Consider the following 23,004-nt stretch of genomic DNA (forward strand, 5'->3'; position numbering starts at 1 on the left):
CTCCATATACCTCTTCCTGGGGCTGAGCTGCCTCCTGGACTCTCTCTTCGTCTTCATCAGCGCTGGAGCCCAGGTGATCGGCCAACTCTTCAACGACTCGGTGAGTAAAATTTATTTTTATACATTCGCTGGAGATAGCCTTTAGTGTTACAGCTTTTGTAAATATAGTCTCTGTATCAGCACTGGTGGGCTCTGAGATTTCCTCCACAGCGCCAGCATGGGGCTGGCCGGTTGGCCCCATGCAGCGGACTCAGGGTTCCGGGGCTCGGAGTCGCAGTCTTGCCTCTGAAAGGCGCCATTCGGTTCACTGTACTTGCCGGGTTAGAATCCTGGGGTTGAGTCATCATCCTTCTGGAATCACAGGCTGAGGCCATGAACGCTTGGCTCACGTTAATTGCTTTCTGCAGAGTGATCATGGTGTCCGCAGAGAGCAGCCTGTGGAGGCGGCCTTCGTGGGCGATTCCAATAACAAAGCTGTCCCTCAGTGCTTCGGTGAGGTGGTCGCCAAAATCACAAGGTGCAGCCAATCGTCTCAGGTCTGTAGTATATTTTGCGATTCCTTGGCCTTTGAGCTGCCGATGTGTCTGGCTGTGAGGATGCTCTCTTTAGACTTGAGCTGTTCCAATATCAACGTTACGAGCTCCGCGAACATTTTGGTTGTCGTCTTCTCTGGGGCTAGCAAGTCCCTGACAAGGCCATGAACAGTGGGCCCACAACTGCTGAGCAGGATAGCTCAGCGCTTATCAGCTAGCGAGGTCGGTGTGTTTCCAGCCAGGTCGTTCGCGATGAAGTAGTGTTCTAGTCTTTCCACAAAGGCATCCCAATCTTCCCCATCAGCGAATTGTTGACAGTTTCCAAGGTTAGACATTTTTTGCGTGGAAATTCATATTCTTGTCGCCAATTGTTAGAACATAAGAATTAGGAACAGGAGTAGGCCATCCAGCCCCTCGCGCCTGCTCCGCCACCCAACAAGATCATGGCTGATCTGGCCGTGGACTCAGCTCCACTTACCCACCCGCTCCCCATAACCCTGAATTCCCTTATTGGTTAAAAATCTATCTATTTGTGACTTGAATACATTCAATGAGCTAGCCTCAACTGCTTCCTTGGGCAGAGAATTCCACAGATTCACAACCCTCTGGGAGAAGAAATTCCTTCTCAACTCGGTTTTAAATTGGCTCCCCCGTATTTTGATGCTGTGCCCCCTAGTTCTAGTCTCCCCGACAAGTGGAAACAACCTCTCTGCCTCTATCTTGTCTATCCCTTTCATTATTTTAAATGTTTCTATAAGATCACCCCTCATCCTTCTGAACTCCAATGAGTAAAGACCCAGTCTACTCAATCTATCATCATAAGGTAACCCCCTCATCTCCAGAATCAGCCTAGTGAATCGTCTCTGTACCCCCTCCAAAGCTAGTATATCCTTCCTTAAGTAAGGTGATCAAAACTGCATGCAGTACTCCAGGTGCGGCCTTACCAATACCCTATACAGTTGCAGCAGGACCTCCCTGCTTTTGTACTCCATCCCTCTCGCAATGAAGGCCAACATTCCATTCGCCTTCCTGATTACCTGCTGCACCTGCAAACTAACTTTTTGGGATTCATGCACAAGGACCCCCAGGTCCCTCTGCACCTCAGCATGTTGTAATTTCTCCCCATTCAAATAATATTCCCTTTTGCTGTTTTTTTTCCCAAGGTGGATGACCTCACACTTTCCGACATTGTATTCCATCTGCCAAACCTTAGCCCATTCGCTTAACCTATCCAAATCTCTTTGCAGCCTCTCTGTGTCCTCTACACAACCCGCTTTTCCACTAATCTTTGTGTCATCTGCAAATTTTGTTACACAACACTCTGTCCCCTCTTCCAGGTCATCTATGTATATTGTAAACAGTTGTGGTCCCAGCACCGATCCCTGTGGCACACCACTAACCACCGATTTCCAACCCGCAAAGGACCCATTTATCCCGTCTCTCTGCTTTCTGTTCGCCAGCCAATTCTCTATCCATGCTAATACATTTCCTCTGACTCTGCGTACCTCTATCTTCTGCAGTAACCTTTTGTGTGGCACCTTATCGAATGCCTTTTGGAAATCTAAATACACCACATCCATCGGTACACCTCTATCCACCATGCTCATTATATCCTCAAAGAATTCCAGTAAATTAGTTAAACATGATTTCCCCTTCATGAATCCATGCTGCGTCTGCTTGATTGCGCTATTCCTATCTAGATGTCCCGCTATTTCTTCCTTAATGATCGTTTCAAGCATTTTCCCCACTACAGATGTTAAACTAACCGGCCTATAGTTACCTGCCTTTTGTCTGCCCCCTTTTTTAAACAGAGGCGTTACATTAGCTGCTTTCCAATCTGCTGGTACCTCCCCAGAGTCCAGAGAATTTTGGTAGATTATAACAAATGCATCTGCTATAACTTCCGCCATCTCTTTTAATACCCTGGGATGCATTTCATCAGGACCAGGGGACTTGTCTACCTCGAGTCGCATTAGCCTGTCCAGCACTACCCCACTAGTGATAGTGATTGTCTCAAGGTCCTCCCTTCCCACATTCCTATGACCAGCATTTTTGGCATGGTTTTTGTGTCTTCCACTGTGAAAACCGAAGCAAAATAATTGTTTAAAGTCTCAGCCATTTCCACATTTCCCATTATTAAATCCCCCTTCTCATCTTCTAAGGGACCAACATTTACTTTAGTCACTCTTTTCCGTTTTATATATCTGTAAAAGCTTTTACTATCTGTTTTTATGTTTTGCGCAAGTTTACCTTCGTAATCTATCTTTCCTTTCTTTATTGCTTTTTTAGTCATTCTTTGCTGTTGTTTAAAATTTTCCCAATCTTCTAGTTTCCCACTAACCTTGGCCACCTTATACGCATTGGTCTTTGATTTGATACTCTCCTTTATTTCCTTGGTTATCCACGGCTGGTTATCCCTTCTCTTACCACCCTTCTTTTTCACTGGAATATATTTTTGTTGCGCACTATGAAAGAGCTCCTTAAAAGTCCTCCACTGTTCCTCAATTGTGCCACCATTTAGTCTGTGTTTCCAGTCTACTTTAGGCAACTCTACCCTCATCCCACTGTAGTCCCCTTTGTTTAAGCATAGTACGCTCGTTTCTGACACAACTTCCTCACCCTCAATCTGTATTACAAATTCAACCATACTGTGATCACTCATTCCGAGAGGATCTTTTACTTGGAGATCGTTTATTTTTCCTGTCTCATTACACAGGACCAGATCTAAGATAGCTTGCTCCCTTGTAGGTTCTGTAACATACTGTTCTAAGAAAGAATCCCGTATGCATTCTATGAATTCTTCCTCCAGGCTACCCCGTGCGATTTGAGTTGACCAATCGATATGTAGGTTAAAATCCCCCATGACTACTGCCGTTCCTTTTTCACATGCCTCCATTATTTCCTTGATTATTGCCCGCCCCACCGTGAAGTTATTATTTGGGGGCCTATAAACTACGCCCACCAGTGACTTTTTCCCCTTACTATCTCTAATCTCCACCCACAATGATTCAACATTTTGTTCATTAGAGCCAATTGTTGTGTCCGTAAGCACTCTAGCACTCCATGAGGTAAGGTATTGCACTTGAGCTGTTGTGACCTTAGTCCATTTATTGCAGCTCCTGAATGAAGGTACAGTAAGGTGAGCTTCCTTTTATACTTGGTTACCTGTGGCGTGCAGATGACCTCTAAGTCTCCACCAGTTGCACTCTCTGGTGGTACAGGCTTATTGAATACAGTGTGAAGATACATTCAATGGTCTTATGTAACTGTATTGGGGGTACAGGGTATATACATACACAACATTTTACGTCCACCTGAGAGAGCAGACGGGGACTTGGTTTAACATCTCATCCGAAAGACAGCACCTCCAACTGTGCAGCACTCCCTCAGTACTGCACTGGCATGTCAGCATCGATTTTTGTACTCAAGTCCCTGGATTGGGACTTGAACCCACAACCTTCTGACTCAGAGGTGAGGGTGCTAACCACTGAGCAAAAACTGAGACTGCTGTTAAAGCGACAATCGTAACAAGCAAAATATATGCCAATTTGACTAACCATGATTTGCCAGTAAACATGAGATTAGTGAAATTAGTGATGCTCAATAAACCTTTTTATGAAAAAGTCATTGTAGCTGGTGAAAGGCAACTCATGCAGTTATTGTCTACTAAGACTTCAAAGGGCTATTTCATTAGCTCGTTCATGAGAGAATTGTTGAGAACAACAACAACACAATTTGAATTCATATATTGGCCCTGAAATTCCGGTCAGAGGCTTCTTTCGAACGAACGCTTCCGACCGGAGAATTTTTACGAATTTACCTAGTGGTCCCAGAGGAGCATGGGATTCCATTGGGGATGCCTTCTCTTCCCACACTGCGAAGTGCGCTCCCATCCTTGAGGTTCCCACGGAGATGGTGCAGTCACGTGAAATAAAAAATAAAAAATAAAAAACACACCTCACATAATTAAAATCAATTGCAATTAAAGGTAATAAAGGTAATAAAACTTACCATAGTAGGCAGTATTTTTAACAATAAAGCATGTTTTTAAATATTATTTTATTATGTTTTTGTATGTTTTAAAACTCTTACGCCTGTAAAAGTAGGCTATGCGCCTGCCTTTATCAGGCGCAAGAGTTTTGAGGACATTTGGTGGGCAAGATATGGATTAATACCGCAATCTTGCCCTTGCAAATGCCCTCGCTCCCGAGATATGGATGATCTGACAAGCTGGAGCTCAACAGATTGGAAAAGTCAGTTTTTAGCGCATGCACATTGTGCACTGAAAACCAGCTTTTGCAATGCCTTCCCGGGTCCGTACACACTCTGTACGGAGCCGGGGAGGCCGGGATTTCTGGGCCATTGTCGTTAGTATAGAAAAATGAACAGAGGCACTTTACAGAAGTGTAATCAGGCAAACATTGATCCCAAGCCAAAAAGAGACAAATTAGAAGGGGTGACTAAAAGTTTGGTTGAAGAGGTGGGTTTTAAAGGAGCAAAAGGAGGTGGAGGTTTCGGGAGGGAATAGCAGAGCTTAGGTCTAGATGGTTGAAGGCACAGTCGCTATTGGTGGCAGGAAAAAAGTGGGGGATGCACAAGAGGCCAGAACTGAAGGAACATGACTTTCCACTTCACATCGCCCATCTAAGGCCCATCTATCACCCAAAACGGACCTCTGTTGCCAATTTTCATGAAAAACTAGGCCCAAAAGATCGCCGGAAAAACAGGTGCCCAAGTTTCCACTCACATCGCCGAAATGATCGCCCACAGGCCCATCCCAAGTTTTGGCACCTAGCATGCACTTCGCTGGGCTGAAGCAAGGCCCAAAAGAATGCTGAGAAATAGTTGCTTTTACTGGGCTTAACAAAAGGAAATGGTCACTAAGGACGCCATTTTGAAGATCGGAGGAAGGGTGGCGGCAACAGAAAAGAAGGAGCTAAATAGTTGTGAGTTATTTAGAGAGTTAATTTAAAGATAATTCTACTCAGAATATTAGATCAGGGTATATAAAGTAGGTATTTTAAAGTTATTTTGAAAATAGCTTTTATATAGTGAAATTATTTTGGAAATAGCTTTTACATAGTAAAATTACTTATTGAAATTATTTACTAATATTGTTGGGGCCTATTAAACTGACTGGTATACAACGTAGAAAGTACAGCAAGTACAGAGTACAGTGATTAGAGAGTAGAGAGTAGAGAGATTATTTTAAATTAGTGAAAGTAATTATTGATAGTGATATGGCGCCTGTGCTTTCCATGCCATTAATTGTAACTGCTCACACACTGGTTACTAAAAGGATCAATCGAAGAGGTGGCCGAGTAGTGCGTAGATGGAGACGAAGACAGAGGAGGCGACCGTACAGCCAATGAAGGTACTTGTAAAAGCAATCTTACCTGAACATGTCTGAAAACGCTTGTCTTAGGAGGCTGCGATTCCGGAAGGAGGTCATCGATGAGACCTGCCAACTCGTCAAGGATAATTTGCAGCCTTCCAGCACCATCAGAACCGCACTGTCCATTGAGGTGAAGGTTATTGCTGCCCTAGCCTTCTACGCATCAGGATCTTTTCAGGCTTCAGCTGGTGACATTTGCCATATCTCTCAGCACGCTACACACTGCTGCATTTGAAAGGTGACTGAAGCCCTTTACGCTCGCAGGATGGACTTCATAAGCTTCCCAATGACCAGGGAGGCACAGACCGAGAGGGCTTTGGGTTTCTACAGGATATCACACTTCCCCAAGGTACAGGGAGCAATAGACTGCACGCACATTGCCCTGAAAGCACCCTTAAAGAACGCAGAGGTGGTTCGTAACAGAAAAGGGTTCCACTCCCTAAATGCACAGCTTGTTGTCAACCATAATCAAACAATTCTGACAGTAAATGCTACATTTTCTGGCAGCATCCATGATGCGCACATCCTATGTGAAAGTGCTATCTCTGACCTGTGCTATCTCTGACCTCTGATCAGCCAGAAGGTCACGGTTGGATGCTGGGGATAAAGGATATGGTCTTGCCAGTTGGCTCATGACCCCTCTGCGTAATCCCATCACTGAAGCACAGAAACGTTATAATGAAAGTCACATAGTGACACGCAACATCGTTGAAAAGAAATTGGAGTCCTAAAGCAGCGCTTCAGGTGCCTGGATCATTCTGGAGACAGCCTACAGTACCGCCCTGAGACCAGGTCGCAGAGTTTATTGTGGTGTGTTGCATGCTGCATAACCTAGCTATAAGAAGAGGACAAGTAATGCCAGATCGGGCTGCAGGTCCACCTCCAGAAGGAGGGGAGACAGAAGAGCCAGCTGACGTGGAGGAAGAGGCGGAAGAGGACGCAGGCGAGGACATAGGGGAGCGCAATCAGCTGGCAATCTAGCACCGGGACCACCACCCCCCTCCCGAAGACCAGTAGCCAGGGACAGTTACACGACCGTTAAGCTGTTGCGTCAGCAGCTAATTAATGAACGCTTTGCATGAACTATCTTTGTGGATATTCAAATGTTCATTTACAGTTAGGGTTAATCAAAAGTTTCATTTGCGTGGGGTTTCATCGTTGTCTTGCCTGCACTGGCCTATCATTGGCATTAATGCTTCTTTAAGTAAATTTTAAGTAAAGTACTGCTACAATAAAAGAATAAACAAATAAGGATGAACAACTGTAAATTTGTTAACTAATGTAACTAAGAGAGAAGGCACAAAATTTGTTGAATTAAAGATTTTTTTTATTAACAAAGACTAAAAACTATTTAACAACACCACCTCCCCCCCCACTCCCTCCCCCCACCCCGCCCCGCAACCCACCCTTCCCTCAAATCCCAATGAACATTGAACAAAACGATAACAACTTTTCAACAACAAAAAACAATTCAACAATGAAAAAAACACTCCCCTCCCTACCTGCGGCTACATTTCCCTCCAGGTCCTTTCCCACCCCGTGTTCTTACCCCACCCGCCCATTTTGGTCTACGCTGACACGAACACGTTGTGCAGTGTGGGATGTCAAGACTTCCTGCCATGGTGGAGGTGAAGGAGTGGAAGTTGAAGCCTGAGGCTCCACTTCCGAGTCCGGAGGAACTGCGTCCTCCATATTCGCTTGCTTCCTCGGGGTCTCGCTGTGAGCTGACACGACACCTTGGGGTGCAGCACCATGTGCAGCCATCAACGCATGGCGAAGGGCATTGGTTGCGGCGGTTTGCTCACGAATGGCCTACAACGTCTCCCGTGCTGTCTGTGTTTGTACGGAAGACCAGTTGGAGAAGTTCATGTTGAACTCGCTCCAGGTTGCTGGAAACTGGCTCCAGTTCTCAGAGAACTAGCTCCAGTTTGCGGAGAACTGGCTCCAGTTTGCGGAGAAACCTGCGAAACCCTGAATAAGGTCGCGACTGATCGCGAGCGTCTCCCTGCACAGGGATATCAAGCTCTCCGTCTGGCTCTCCATGGTAGGCGATTGCTCATCCCGCTGACCCGACCTCCGTGGGGTCGGCGTTTGCAATATTTTGCACCTTGGCATCACCACCTGCACACCGCTTGGTCCCGTTGTCTCATCCATCTCAATTGAGATGGCCGCAGGTTGTTCCTCCCCCACAAAAACAATATCGTCCTCTTCCTCCTACTCCTCTTCCTCCTTCTCTTGCTCCACATTTGGCAGCTCCTCTTCCTCCTGTGAGGTTATTGACGGTGCAGAAGGAATGGATGAGTCCACTGATTCTAACGACACTTGACCTTAAAAAGACGAATGACATTTCTAAACAACTTATTAGGACATTAACGGTGTTCATTATTAGTAATCATACATATCAATACATATCAATTTTTCAGTAACCCATAACATAAGAATACTGTTCAATACCCCATATGTACAAGGGTTCACCAGGGCTGACATAACCTCATTCATAAATCAAGAGTATATCAAAAGTATATATCAAATTGAATTATAATTGCAGGACATTACATGCGTAACTAAGATATTTTTAAGATGTCTTTAATAATGTTTGACACATTGCACAGTTCCCTTTACTCACAAGACTCAAGGGTGGGTTCGGCCACACCACGGATCGTGACAGAACGGCTGTCAGGCCCCACTAAGGCGACCGCAAGCTCCTCGTATTCTAATAAAATCTGAACCTGAGCAGAGCCGCCACCCATCCACCTCTGCTCAGCTCGATTGATAGATATCTTCTTCTGTAAATGATAAGGTAATATTGCATGGCATAAGCTAATGGACTTGGTAATAAACATTTAAGATTGACAGGTTTAAATGTTCGATTAGAACTTTGCATTGCATTGCATATGAGCAATATGAATAATATTCCATAATATAAAATTCAACTTATTGTTAGGTTGCATAAATTAATTCATAATTTAATTAATTAATACTATTAAGAAATGACATTCAAGATTCCAATTAAAATTTATATGCATCATTTAAATATTACATATGTAAAATTTTAAATATAAAATGCAACTTACTCTGGCTGCTGCCAACAAGCTGTTCCATCTTTTCCTGCACTGGTCAGGTGTACGTACTTTGTTCGAGGCCGAGGTTACGACATCGGCAATCTCGGCCCAGGTTTCCCATGCCCACCCCGTGTTAAGTCATCCCATCTGCCACTCACTCTGTTCACAAGTACCTCGTTGGCCTCCTCGCTAAAGGGTTTAGCCCTTTTCCTTTCACTATCTCCCTCCATATTTCAATATATTTCAATATATTTATCAATATATTAGATAATATATTATATATTTTTTTCCAACATTGAGCAAAAAAAAATTTTAAGTTGATAAGAATTATTAATTTTCAATACGAGTTCAAATATCAATACCAGCAAGCACAAACAGCTCCTCATCCCTTCCTTCCTCTCTCTCTCTCTCTCTCTCTCTCTGACCCTCCCTGTGCTTCTGAGCATGTGTGATGACCTCTGACCTTTCAAAACGTGGCAAAGAAACTCATCCACAAAAGAAAATCCCACATATGCACAGAATAGTGTTGCTAGGGAAGCTTTTTTTTAACTTCTGTTTTTGGTGGGCGATCGTCACATCGCCCATTTGACATCGCCGGGGTAAGACCGAGTGGAAAATCGCAACAAATAAAATGGGCCTTGTGCCGGTGATCAGCCAGGCCGAGACATCCCACAATGCTGGAACATGGCCCATTTTTTGGGCCTTAGCCACTTAGTGGAAAATAGAGTTCTCAAGGATTGTAGGATTGGGGAAGGTTACAGAGATAGGGATTTCCTGTTTATAGTCGTGTAGTTTTCTATTTTGTACATTTCTATTCAATTTCCTACACTTTCCCAATTTCTTGCTCCTAGTCACTATCTTCTTCAGTCCCCTTCACAAACTCTGTACTCTTGCCACTGATTCCATCCTCCTCCCATCTCAGGTTGAATCCGGCAGTTCACAATGATGATTTCTGATTTGACCTCAAGCTGAGTTTCTAACTCCATATTCTCTTCTTCACAAAGATCACCTTCCACTTCTGTAACATCGCCCTACCTTAACCCACCTGCTGCTGAAACTCTCATCCATGCCTTTGTTACCTCCAGACTCTATTATTCCAGTGCTCTACTGGTAGGCTACTCATCTTGCACCCTCCATAAACTTCAGCTCATCTAAAACTCTACTCACCCCTGCTTGCTAACCTACGCACCCCCCCACCCCGTCTCCCCTGCCCTCCCGGTCCGTCAATACTTCAAATTTAAAATTCTCATCCTCATTTAAATACTGTCATGGCTTCTCCCCTCTCTATCTCTGTTACGTTCTCCAGCCCTCTACAAGGTCACTGAAATATTCTCTGACTTGGGCCTCTTGTACATTCTTCTTCCTTTTTCCTACCACCGGCAGCCGTGCCTTCAATCCACGCAGGCCTATGTTCTGTCATTCTATCCCTATAACCTTCCACCTCTTCAGCTTCTCTCTCTTTATTGGAGTTCCTCCCTAAAACTCACCTCTCCGACCAAACTTTTGCTGATGTTTCCTAATATTTTCTACTTTGCTCAATATCTAATTTTTTATTACACATCTGTGTCGTGCCTTGGATGTTTTTACTCCATTATAATGCCATATAAATGGACAGGTTCAAAACAGCAGCTGATATTAAATATATGTTGCAGTTTTTTGATGAATTGTAAATAATTTTGAACGTTCAGTTATCTGATTTTATTTAATTAATGTTTTTTAATTGTTATCATTTGGCAGGCAACGACTTCCTTCAAAGAATGTCTATTACTATCGCTGTCCAGATCATCGGAAAAACTACGTTATGTCATTTGCCTTTTGCTTTGATCGGGATAATGAGGTGTACCAATTTGCTTACTGCTATCCTTACACCTATACTCGCCTGCAACATTACCTAGATAACCTGGAGAAAAGGAATATGGATTACTTCAAAAGAGATTTGCTTGGTCTAAGTGTGGTAAGCATATTATAAATGTATAAACTGTCTTGCACAACAGCATCAGAACCCAAATATAGCTTGGGGCACTTTAATACTGCTTATAGATTAATGCTTCAACCTAAACTTCAGCCTTAAGTGTTTCTTGTAATACATAATGAAACTAAAGAAATAGTAGAGTTATCAATTTGAATACGTTTTTTTCTTTCATTTGTGCTTCCACTTTTATTCTTAATTCAACATCATAATTTAAGACATTCAAGATATCCAGTTGAAAATGTTTAAATTCTGCATATTTTTGTACTTCTTCACAACATTAATGTGACATTGTTAATGACAGTCAGAAAAAAAATCACTTCCCTGAACGGGTACAAATGAATACTTACATGCCATGCTAATAAGAATGCTTTGTAGCACTTTCATGCATGCACTTTAATTGAAAACAGTAGGAGAGCAATAAAACTAGGGAAATACATCTCCTGGACATGTATACATATCCCCATTGAAACAAATGAGAAAAGAAAGTACCAATATCAGCCTCCTTTTCTGTCACTTTGAGTGATAGACCAATTATTTGTTTATTTTTTCATGCGCACATTTACGCTGATTTTTGTCTTCACCGCTGGGCAGGAATGGGTAAGTAGTCCGATGAAAATCGCACACATTTACCGCCCTGTTCCAGCTTCTGATCGCTGCCTTTTTGATAGGGACCTAGAAGTGGGTGGCCCAGGCATTCATCAGAAACTTTCAACTCAGTGTCCATTGATGTCAATAGGATTCCATTGCAATTTTGAAGTACCAATAGGTGGAGGGTGTGCCACACATGCCCCACCCATTGGTACTTGGTGTAGAGGTGCCTAGCTAGCCGTCCTTAAAGGGACCACTGGAGATTGTTCCAAAAACCTCACAGGTAAGTTTTGAAATAAATTTTGTTGGGCCAGGAGAAACATAAGTGCTTCAAAAATTGACCATTCACGGTGCCAAACCCTCCACCACCATTGCTCGGAATGGCCTCCTAACCTTTTACTTACCGCAACTGGCTCTGTTCTATGAAGGAGCCAATGGATTTCTCACATCCTCCATTTGACCTTCCTTTGGGTTGATGGCAGTCAGGCAAAAATCTACTCCATTACTTTTCTATACAGGTCGAAAAAATGTAATAGTTTTCTGTTGAAAACAAATCAAAATGCATAACAACAAACAGATGACTAACAGTATTTATGAACATAAGAACATAAGAAATAGGAGCAGGAGTCAGCCATTTGGCCCCCGAGCCTGCTCCGCTATTTAATAAGATCATGGCTGATTTGATCTTGGGCTCAGCTCCATCATCATAGGCAGTCCCTCGGAATCGAGGAAAACTTGCTTCCACTCCTAAAGTGAGTTCTTTGGTGGCTGAACAGTCCAACACGAGAGCCACAGACCCCGTCACAGGTGGGACAGATATTCATCGGGCGAAAGGGGGAATGGCAATAATTTACCACACGCTCCTTCAGCTGCCTGTGCTTGACCTCTTCATGCTCACAGCGTTGAGATTCGAAGAGCTCAACGCCCTCCCGGATGCATTTTTTCCACCTAGGGCAGTCTTCGGCCAGGGTCTCCCAGGTGTCAGTGGTGATGTCACACTTCACCAGGGAGGCTTTGAGGGTGTCCTTGTAACATTTCCGCTGCCCACCTTTGGCTTGTTTGCCATGAAGGAGCTCCGTGTAGAGCAATTGCTTCGGGAGTCTTATGTCTGGCATGATTAGATGAGTGGAAGATGCCTGTGCGTGAGTTCTTTTAATGTGGGGTGGCCGTTGCACACCAACTATCACACGGGCTTAGCTAAGCAAGGTTTTGGTCCAGTGGCTCGGGACTCCAAGACGACTGGAGACCAGGCACTGCTGTATGAGCTTAGTTACCTACGGCAAGATGTTGGCCGCAAGCTCGGCGCTGAGTAGCGCCCTTGATGGTAGGTGGTCTGCTGCTTGGTTGGGCCTTGATGGTAGGTGGTCTGCTGCTTGGTTGGGGGCAGGCATTGAGAGGGTCAGCGGTCCGCTGGAATTCAGTGTGGAAGGTCAGGGTGGTCACAGCCATGGTACTCACCACGTGCTGGGGGAGAAGAGGCCAGGTCATCAGTGGGGAAGGAGAGGCCCAGTCATCGCTGAAGGGGAGGAGGCCTGATCACCATTGAGGAGGTGAGGTCCAGGCGCCGTTGAAAGAGGAGAGGCCAGCCGTCACCGAAGAGGAGGCGGCCCAATCATCGCCGAGGAGGGGAGGCCCAATCTCCACTGGAGGAGGCCTGGTTGTTGTTGGGAATGACCCGATCGACGTTGGAGGGGTGGAGGCCGGATCGCCATTGGAGGGGGTCCGATTGCTGCTGGAGGGTATCCAATCACCGTTGGAGAGGCCCAATCGCCTGGTCGGAGGCTCACCTGGTTCATTGGGCGTCGTCGAGGATCGGGGATCGGGTGGGGCAGCTGATTCGACGTCGAAGGAGGAGGTCGCTGGAGAAGGTCGCTGAAGGAGGGAAGAGGTCCAGGTCCAGTCGCTGCTGTAGGAGGCTCGGTCGTTGCTGGCAGTCCGGTCGTTGTCGTCGATGAGTGGTGTGGAGTTTAGGAGGGAAGGTTCGCGTCCGAGGTAGGCCCGAATTTATGGGGTTGTTGGATTATGGTTTAAGGTAAAGTTTAAGAAAATGTACCCCCTTTTAGGGTCTATTAAGTATAGGGAAAATTTAGACAGTGGGAGGGGAGGAGGTTGAGACTAAAAAGTTGTCGGATGGTGCAAGATTGTAAGGTTAAATTTGTTTTGTCAGGGAAGCTCCCCAGGGAGCTGCCACCCCGGCGGCCATCTTGAAGCTTAGCTCCACTTTCCTATCTGCTCCCCATAACCCTTTACTCCCTTATCGTTCAAAAATCTGTCTAATTCCACCTTAAATATATTCAATGACCCAGCCTCCACATCTTTCTGGGGCAGAGAATTCCACAGATTTATGACCCTATGAGAGAAGAAATTACTCCTCACCTCAGTTTGAAATGGGCAACCCCTTATTCTTAAACTATACCCCCAGTTCTAGATTCCCCTCCGATTAGAAACATCCTCTCTGCATCTACCTTGTTGAGCACCCTCAGTATCTTATATGTTTCAATAAGATCACCTCTCATTCTTCTAAACTCCAATGAGTATAGGCCCAACCTGCTCAACCTTTCTTCATAAGTCAACCCCTTCATCTCAGGAATCAACATAGTGAACCTTCTCTGAACTGCCTCTGATGCAAGTATATCCCTCCTTAAATAAGGAGACCAAAACTGTATGCAGTACTCTGGGTGTGGTCTCACCAATATTCTGTACAGTTGTGGCAGGACTTCCCTGCTTTTATACTCTATTCCCCTTGCAATAAAGACCAACATTGCATTTGCCTTCCTGATTACTTGCTGTACCCGCATTTTGTAATCTCTCTCCATTTAAATAATAATTAGCTTTTTTATTTTTCCTGCCAAAGTGGATAACCTCACATTTTCCCACATTATACTCCATCTGCCAAATGTTTGCCCACTCATTTAGCCTGTCTATATCCCTTTGCAGGTATTTTGTGTCTTCCTCACAACTTGCTTTCCCACCCATCTTTGTATCATCAGCAAACATGGCTACATTATACTCAGTCCCTTCATCCAAGTCATTAATATAGATTGTAAATAGTTGAGGCCCCAGCACTGATCCCTGCAGCATCCCACTAGTTACTGTTTGCCAACCGGAAAATGACCCATTTATTGTGACTCTCTGTTTTCTGTTAGTTAGCCAATCCTCTATCCTAATATATTACCCCCAACCTTGTGAGCTTTTATTTTGTGCAGTAACCTTTTTTGTGGCACCTTATCGAATGTCTTCTGGAAATACAAATATACCACATCCACTGGTTCAATCAAGAACCAACTATACACAAATAAATTGAAACTTTCAGAAAAATAGAAATTAGCAACAAATGCCAGAGAACAATAGAGTGCCCAGCCACAATAAATTGATTATTATGGCTTCACATGAGAATCTATGAACAATAATTGTACATAATTTTTTTTGTTAACAGAATTTAAAAGACTAAACTCAAGTAGAGAGGATAAAATTATAATGATGCGTGTTCATTATATGTCAAGGGTAGTAAGCACTTTAATTTTCATTCTGCACTTGAGTGGCATATCTCTTGTGTCACTAAAGAGGTCCAGTCCTGGATGGGCTTGGAGATGGTAAAAAAAATTCTATGGTGTAAACATCTCCATACTTTACAATAGTACATATTAATTAGCTTTGTTAGAAAAAATGGTAAAATAGAACTGTTTGAATGAAAGACCTGCTTAGATATCTTCAGCAATGAACTGCAAACAATGTTGAAATAACTTTACTTTATTATAACAGTGAAGTAATGGATAAAGTTTATATCTTTAATTTGTTCTCTTAAGTGAGGATTTTAAAAGTCTCACTTTTCACACCTAGTTACAGCATCAAGTACAGCATCATGTCAGTATAGCATGGACCAGATACAATATATATTCACCCTATAATGTCTCAATAATTTTTACTTTAATACAGGAGGAAAAAACATTCTCCACAAGAATGATTTTTATTTCTTTCCAATGTCAATTTTGCTTTTGGTGGCTGTGTGAGATTTCCAATTTAGTACTGAATTCTGAGTAGTTTGATGCTGTGGATGTGCACCTGTTAGTAACTGTGTTAAGACTCTCTAGCTAATTTTATTTAGAACCCTTGGTGGCACAGTAGAAACACACTGGGGCAGAAAGCTGGCGGTGTTAAGGCCTTTTTTCCCCAATTAGCACTGCAATGTTTGCGGCGCCCATTTGATCCAAATTCAGCTCTTTGATGATTGGTAGCCAACTAGCCAGTTGCTTCCTGGCCCCAGACCTATCACTCTGCCAGTGCCTCCACGCATAGCCTCGCCTAAGCCAAGCCAGACTGAACCCTCCCAGGAGGGTGATGACCAGTCTCTAGCTGGGCCTTCCATGCCCAAAGCTGGTCAAGGGCATCCTAGAAGGACATCTGCAACTTCCATACAGGGAGACAGCAGCCTTCCCAGACCCATGAGGCAGCCACAGGGGAGACACTGAGGCGAAGTACCAGGTTAGGCACGCGTAAGAGGGCTTATTTGGAATTGCACAAAGGTGGCAAATGATGTTTCTGCACCGTTTATTATTCTGGTAGTTGTTTGGATTTATATTGAGTATGTATTAAATCTTTATTTTTCCACCTATATCTGGGCTGGTGTATAATGTGACGGTGGGCAATGATGTATCAAGGTATTCATTGGGATGGCCATGGAAAGTGGAATTTGAAGGGTCATGTGGGGATGAAATTATCGGAATCGAGCAGCAATCAGACGAATCTGGACTTCCTTTGGCAGGGTTGGGATAGCGACGATGCCTCCTGGGTGGTTCAGGACATTCCTCCTCTTCCTCCTCCTCCTGATGCTGCTGCGCCTCCTCCTGCGGTGGGCCTGCTGGTTCGGCCACTATTGACAGCCAGGTTATGCAGCATGCAGCAGACGACCACAATGATGGAGACCCGTTCAGGCGAGCACTGCAATGCACCATCACAGCGGTCAAGGTAACGGAACCTTTGTGTAAGCATCCCAATGCAGTGCTCAATGATGCACCTGGTCCCACAGTGAACGCGGCCGCAGTCCTGGGGTTACGAAGTGGAGTGAGCAGCCAAGTGGACAGGGGATATCCCTTATCCCCAAGCAGCCACCACAGTCCTGGTTTGGGCCAGTGAAGATGGTGGGCACACTGCTCTGGCACAGGATAAAGGCATCATGGGAGCTGCCTGGATACCTGGCATCAACTGCCAGGATCCTTCGCTGGTGGTTGCACACCAACTGAACATTCAGGGAGTAGTACCCCTTTCTGGTGATAAACAGTTTGGGATGATGTTGTGGCACCCTCAGTCCAGCATGTGTGCAGTCGGTCACCACCTGCACCTTTGGGAACCCTGCAATCCGCAGAAATTCGGCCTGGCGCTCCACCTGTTTCTCCCTGGTCATGGGGAAGGTGATATATTGCACTCTTCGCTTGTACATCACATTGGTGACCTGCTGGATGGAGTGATGGATGGAGAATTGTGAGATATTTGAGATGTCTGTACTTACAGACTGGAACGAGCCTATTGCGTAAAAGTTCAACGCTATGGTTACTTTGGTCTCCACGCTGAGCGGTGTCCTCAACCTTATGTGAGGCTTCAAATCTGGCTGCAGGACATTGCAGAGTTCGGTCAAGAAGTCCTTGGTGAATCTAAGCCTCTGTACACATAGCTCGTTGCTGAGCTGAAGGAATGAGAACTGGCACCGGTACATCTAGCACGGTAGGGCCTCCTTGGCAGAGGTATGTGCTGGGCCCCTCCCATGCCAGCTGGATGAGCACCTTCTCCCTCTTCCTCATGAGGTTGTGCAGCCTCTGCAGGCTGCTGCTGGCAAGGCTCCTTGCCCAGTATCTGGTGAGGAGGGTCAGCGTACCTCACCCTCCTCCTCACGCCATCTCCCTGCTGTCGAGCCTCTGCACATTGACGTCTGCAGACATCTGCAGGCCCTTCTGCATGTTGGGCAGCCATGGCTGCTGCCTCCCTTGCCCGCTGCCTGAGAACTCGATGTTGATAGCGGTGCCTCCTCCTGCATGCCTATCTGCCTCTGACAATCTGGAGCAGGCGTTCCCCTGCTAAAACTGAGCCCATTATGGGTGGAAGCACGACCCTTTGTGTAGCAGAGATTTACTCCCACCAGCCACGACTAAGTTGATACAGGGAGAAACATTTTACACTCAACGAGACTTTCCAGAATCCTGCTGCCCTTTTTCAGATGTAGAAGAAAAAGCTCCGAGAATTTTTTCACCACGAAGTGTCATGTATGTATGTAACCCATGTATAAGCTGACCTAAGTTGTACACCTTGTGAACATTGACCACAAGGGGGTGAACTTGTGGGAGACACTCCTAACCTGGCCTTTCAGGTATAAAAGGGGAAGCTCCACCCACCTTCATCACTTGGTAATAAAGGTAACTGGTCACAGAGTGACCTTCTCTCAAGTATGGGCCTCGTGTGCATTTATACTGTATAGTAAGGACATATCATTGGCGATGAGAAACTGGGATTTAAACCACGCGAGCATGGCCACTAGCAGCACAGAAGAGAGGCACTGTGTCGGTGATGATTGGGACGACTTTATTGAGAAACTACTGCAAAGTTTTGTCACTAAGGAATGGCTGGGACAGGATTCGGCCAACAAACGCAGAGCTCATCTCCTGGCGGCTTGAGGATCCAGAACGTACTCCCTGATGAAGGACCTTCTAGCGCCAGAGAAGCCGGTGGACAAGACGTTCGAAGAGCTCAGTAAGTTGATCGGGGAACACCTTAAACCGGCGAGCAGCATGCACATGGCGAGACACCAGTTTTACATGTACCAGTGGTGAGAAGGGCAAAGCGTTCCAGACTTCATGGCAGATCTCCGGCACCTGGCGAGCCTATGTAAGTTTCCAGATGCATGCAGAGCGGAGATGCTGTGAGACTTTTTTATTGAGGGCATCGGGCACGCTGGAGTTTTCAGGAAATTGATTGAGACCAAAGATTTGACCTTGGAAGCAGCTGCTCTGATAGCCCAGACATTTATCTCAGGTAAGGAAGAGACCAGAATGATGTATGACAAAAATCTTGGCTCAAATGCGGCAAATGACCAACATTGTTAACGCGGTACACAGTTCTCTAGGCAGACAAGGGCAATCGAACATTCCCCAACATGTAGTCGAACCCAAAGGGGAATTCAACAGAGACAATGGCTAGCTGACTGTGATTCATGCCATCGCAATGGACAATGCGGCCAGTAATGGGGCCATCAACACCTGTTAATGGTGCGCTTAAGGACAGTTACAGAGACAGTCAGAGACGATCGACTGGTAATGGACCTTTTGTTTCCAACAACGGGGCCTCTAGCTCATGCTGGAGGTGTGGAGGCAAACACCCAGCCAGAGCTTGCAAGTATGAGCAATATACCTGCAGAAACTGCAATGTCAGCGGTCACTTGGCACGTATGTGCAGGAAGCCTGCAGCCAGGTTGATGTACGAGGAGGACGGGCCCGATGTAAGCCCTACGAGGCCAAATGAATACTGGGGGAAATCGCTGGAAGCTGAAGTTCAGCGAGTTCATGTGGAGCACATATACAGTTCATACAGTTCATATACCAGGACGCCACCGATAATGATGAAATTGCTCCTCAGTGGCATCCCAGTATTAATGGAGTTAGACACGGGGGCCAGCCAGTCCCTGATGAGTATCAAACAGTTCAAAAGGTTGTGGGTGTCCAAGGCCAGGAGGCCAAAATTATTGCCGATTGATGCACAGCTACGGACATATACAAAGGAGATCATTCCGGTGCCAGGCAGCGCCACGGTAGTCGTGACCCACAAAGATTCGGAGAACAGGTTACCACTCTGGATTGTCCTGGGGGATGGTCCCGCACTACTGGGGAGGAGTTGGCTTGCTCTCATGAACTGGAAATGGGGCAATGTCAATGCAATTTCTTCTGTGGAGCGACTATTATGCTCACAGGTCCTGGACAAATTTGACTCATTATTTCAACCCGGCATCGGCACTTTCATGGGGGCCAAGGTAGTGATTCACATAAACCCGGACGCCAGGCCAGTACACCACAAGGCCAGAGTGGTGCTGTATGTGATGCGGGACAGATAGAATGCGAATTGGACCGCCTGCTGAGGGAAGGCATCATCTCGCCAGTCGAATTCAGTGACTGGGCGAGCCCGATCGTGGCGGTGCTCAAGGCGGATGGGTCGGTCAGGATATGTGGCGATTACAAGGCCACCATCAATCGGGTGTCTCTCCACGACCAGTACCCGCTACCAAGAGTGGAGGACCTCTTTGCGACGCTATCCGGTGGCAAACTTTTTTCAAAATTGGACCTAACCTCAGCTTACATGACCCAGGAGCTGGCGAGTGAGTCGAAGAAGCTGACCACCATCACGACACACAAGGGGTTGTTTGAGTAGAACAGATGTCCGTTCGGGATTCGTTTGGCCGCTGCGATCTTTCAGCGAAATATGGAAAACCTCCTCAAGTCGATTCCAAGGATGGTGGTTTTTCAAGACGACATCCTCATCACGGGTCGTGATACTGAAGAACACCTCCACAACCTGGAGGAGGTGCTATGTGGACTGGACCGGGTAGAGCTGCGACTTAAAAAGGTGAAGTGCGTCTTCTTAGCTCCAGAGGTAGAATTCCTGGGGAGGAGGGCAGCAGCAGACGGGATCAGACCTACTGCGTCCAAAACGGAAGCAATCCAGAGAGCACCCAGACCTCGTAACACAACGGAGCTGCATTCGTTCCTGGGGCTCCTGAACTATTTTGGTAACTTTCTTCCCAAATTGAGCATGCTGTTAGAGCCGCTACACGTGCTCTTACACAAAGGTCGCGATTGGGTCTGGGGGGACAGCCAGGAAAGGGCTTTTGATAGAGCAAGCAATTTAGTATGCTCCAACAAACTGTTAACGTTGTATGACACGCGTAAGAAACTTGTTTTAACGTGCGATGTGTCGTCCTATGGGGTCTGGTGTGTGTTGCAGCATGTGAATGCCGATGGTCAGTTACAGCCGGTAGCTTATGCCTCCAGAAGTCTGCCCCAGGCAGACAGAGGCTACGGGATGGTAGAAAAGGAAGCGCTAGCATGTGTATATGCAATAAATAAAATTCACCAGTACCTGTTTGGCAGGAAATTTGAGCTGGAGACAGATCACAAACCCCTAACGTCCCTTTTCGCCGATAACAAGGCCATAAATACGAATGCATCGGCCCGCATACAGAGGTGGGCACTCATGTTAGCTGTCTATGACTACACAATTCGGCACAGACCGGGCACAAACTGCGCCGATGCACTCAGCAGGCTCCCACTAGCCACCACTGAGGGGGCAACTGAGCATGATGCTGAGATGGTCATGGCTGTTGAAGCTTTCGAAAGCGAAAACTCACCTGTGACAACCCGTCAGATTAAAGTCTGGACAAATAAAGACCCACTACTGTCCTTAGTTAAGAAATGTGCCCTGAATGGGGACTGGGCAGCCACGTACGGGGCATGCCCTGAGGAATTTAAACCATTTCATAGGCACAAGGATGAACTCTCGATTCAGGCCAATTGCCTACTGTGGGGAAACCGAGTAGTCATGCCCCAGATGGGCAGTGAGGTGTTTATCAGTGAACTTCACAATGAGCACCCGGGCATTGTCATGATGAAGGCAATTGCCAGGTCACATGTTTGGTGGCCAGGGATAGATGCAGACCTGGAACTTTGTGTTCGCAGGTGCAACACGTGTGCTCAGCTGGGCAATGCACCCAGGGAAGCCCCCCTTAGCCCCTGGTCCTGGCCCGCCAAGTCATGGTCACGCATCCATGTGGACTACGGAGGTCCTTTCATGGGAAAAATGTTTTTGGTTGTAGTAGACGCCTACTCCAAATGAATTGAGTGTGCCATTTTAAATTCAAGCACATCCTCTGCCATGGTAGAAAGTCTATGGGCAATGTTCGCCGCCCATGGTCTATCGGATGTCTTGGTCACCAACAATGGCCCGTGCTTCACAAGCACTGAATTCCACGACTTCATGACAGGTAATGGAATCAACCATGTTAGAACGCACTGTTCATGCCGGCCTCAAACGGCCAGGTGGAACGAGCAATGCAGATAATCAAACAAGGGATGCTCAGAATCCAAGGGGGTTCCCTACAAAGCCGCTTATCACGCCTCCTGTTGGCCAATAGATCCCGATCACATTCGCTCACAGGGGTTCCACCCGCAGAGCTGCTAATGAAAAGGACGCTCAAAACCAGGTTATCCCTTTTCCACCTTACTATGAAAGAAATCGTTGAGAGCAGGCATCAGTCACAATGTGACTACTATGACAGGAATGCAAGGTCACGAGGTATTGATATCAATGACCCTGTTTTTGTCCTTAATTACGCTGCAGGACCCAAATGGCTTGCAGGCACTGTGATTGCCAAAGAGGGTAATAGAGTTTTGGTGGTTAAACTTACCAATGGACAAATCTGCCACAAACACGTGGATCAAACTAAAAGGAGGTTCAGCAATCCCATAGAAGAAACAGAGGAAGAACATGACATAGAGTTTACTCCACCACAGGTGACCGAACACTGGAACCAAATGAAGGCGAGCTCAGTCACTGTGGACAGTCCGGACAGGCCTGAGGCACTGCAAACAGAAGACACTCAGGCCAGCGACCAACAACCGGAGCCCCAACTCAGGCGCTCTACAAGGGAGCGTAAACCACCAGAGAGACTTAACCTGTGATCCCAATAAGACTTTGGGGGGGAGGTGATGTCATGTATTCAACTATCATTGTAACCCATGTATAAGCTGACCTAAGTTGTACACCTTGAGAACATTGACCACAAGGGGATGAACTTGTGGGAGACACTCCTAACCTGGGCTTTCAGGTATAAAAGGGGAAGCTCCACCCACCTTCATTGCTTGAGGTCTTGGTAATAAAGGTAACTGGTCACAGAGTGACCTTCTCTCAAGTATGGGCCTCGTGTGCATTTATACTGTATAGTAAGAATTTTTTCCACAGCCAAAAAGCTCCGAGATTTTTTTCAAGAGCCAAACAGCGGCGAGATTTTTTTCAAGAGCCAAATAGCTGCGAGATTTTTTTCAAGAACCAACAAGCTCTGAGAATTATTTAAAGTTAAAAATGGGTTCGGGGACGGAGCAGCAACGGTGCTTACTTTGATCGCGTCATCACTACCACAGGCCCCACAGCGCTATGAAAGTCCATCGATCGTGGCGGTGGCCCACAATGCCGCAAAACCTCCTGGGCCTAATTTATGTCGGGGCGGCCAGTTGACCAAAAACTGTCGGCCACGGGATTCCACTGCATGGACACTGCAAACGGGTAATGGTTCTTACCGAGACCCTGAATTTTGGCCCCACTGGATCAGTCTAGGCTGGATGTGAAACTAAATTCCGGAGGGGAAATGACATGCACTAACAATCTAGACATTCTTGCTATTTGTTAATCATTTTAATGGAACAG

General features: G+C 46.0%; 1 protein-coding gene across 4 annotated transcripts in view; it reads left to right on the forward strand.

Moving 5' to 3' along the window:
- agbl4 (AGBL carboxypeptidase 4) overlaps positions 1–23,004 on the forward strand; it is a 1,656,729-nt gene that overhangs the window by 565,326 nt on the left and 1,068,399 nt on the right. For all 4 annotated transcript variants that reach the window (XR_011594058.1, XR_011594059.1, XM_070886905.1 and 1 more), the window contains exon 5: positions 10,728–10,944. Coding sequence is in view for 2 of the 4 variants with exons in the window: in XM_070886905.1 (XP_070743006.1) it covers positions 10,728–10,944 (217 nt within the window). In the remaining 2 variants the exon portion in view is untranslated. The remainder of the gene's footprint in view (positions 1–10,727; positions 10,945–23,004) is intronic.

This window comes from Pristiophorus japonicus, chromosome 8 (genome assembly GCF_044704955.1).
Source record: "Pristiophorus japonicus isolate sPriJap1 chromosome 8, sPriJap1.hap1, whole genome shotgun sequence".
Lineage (NCBI taxonomy): Eukaryota > Metazoa > Chordata > Chondrichthyes > Pristiophoridae > Pristiophorus > Pristiophorus japonicus.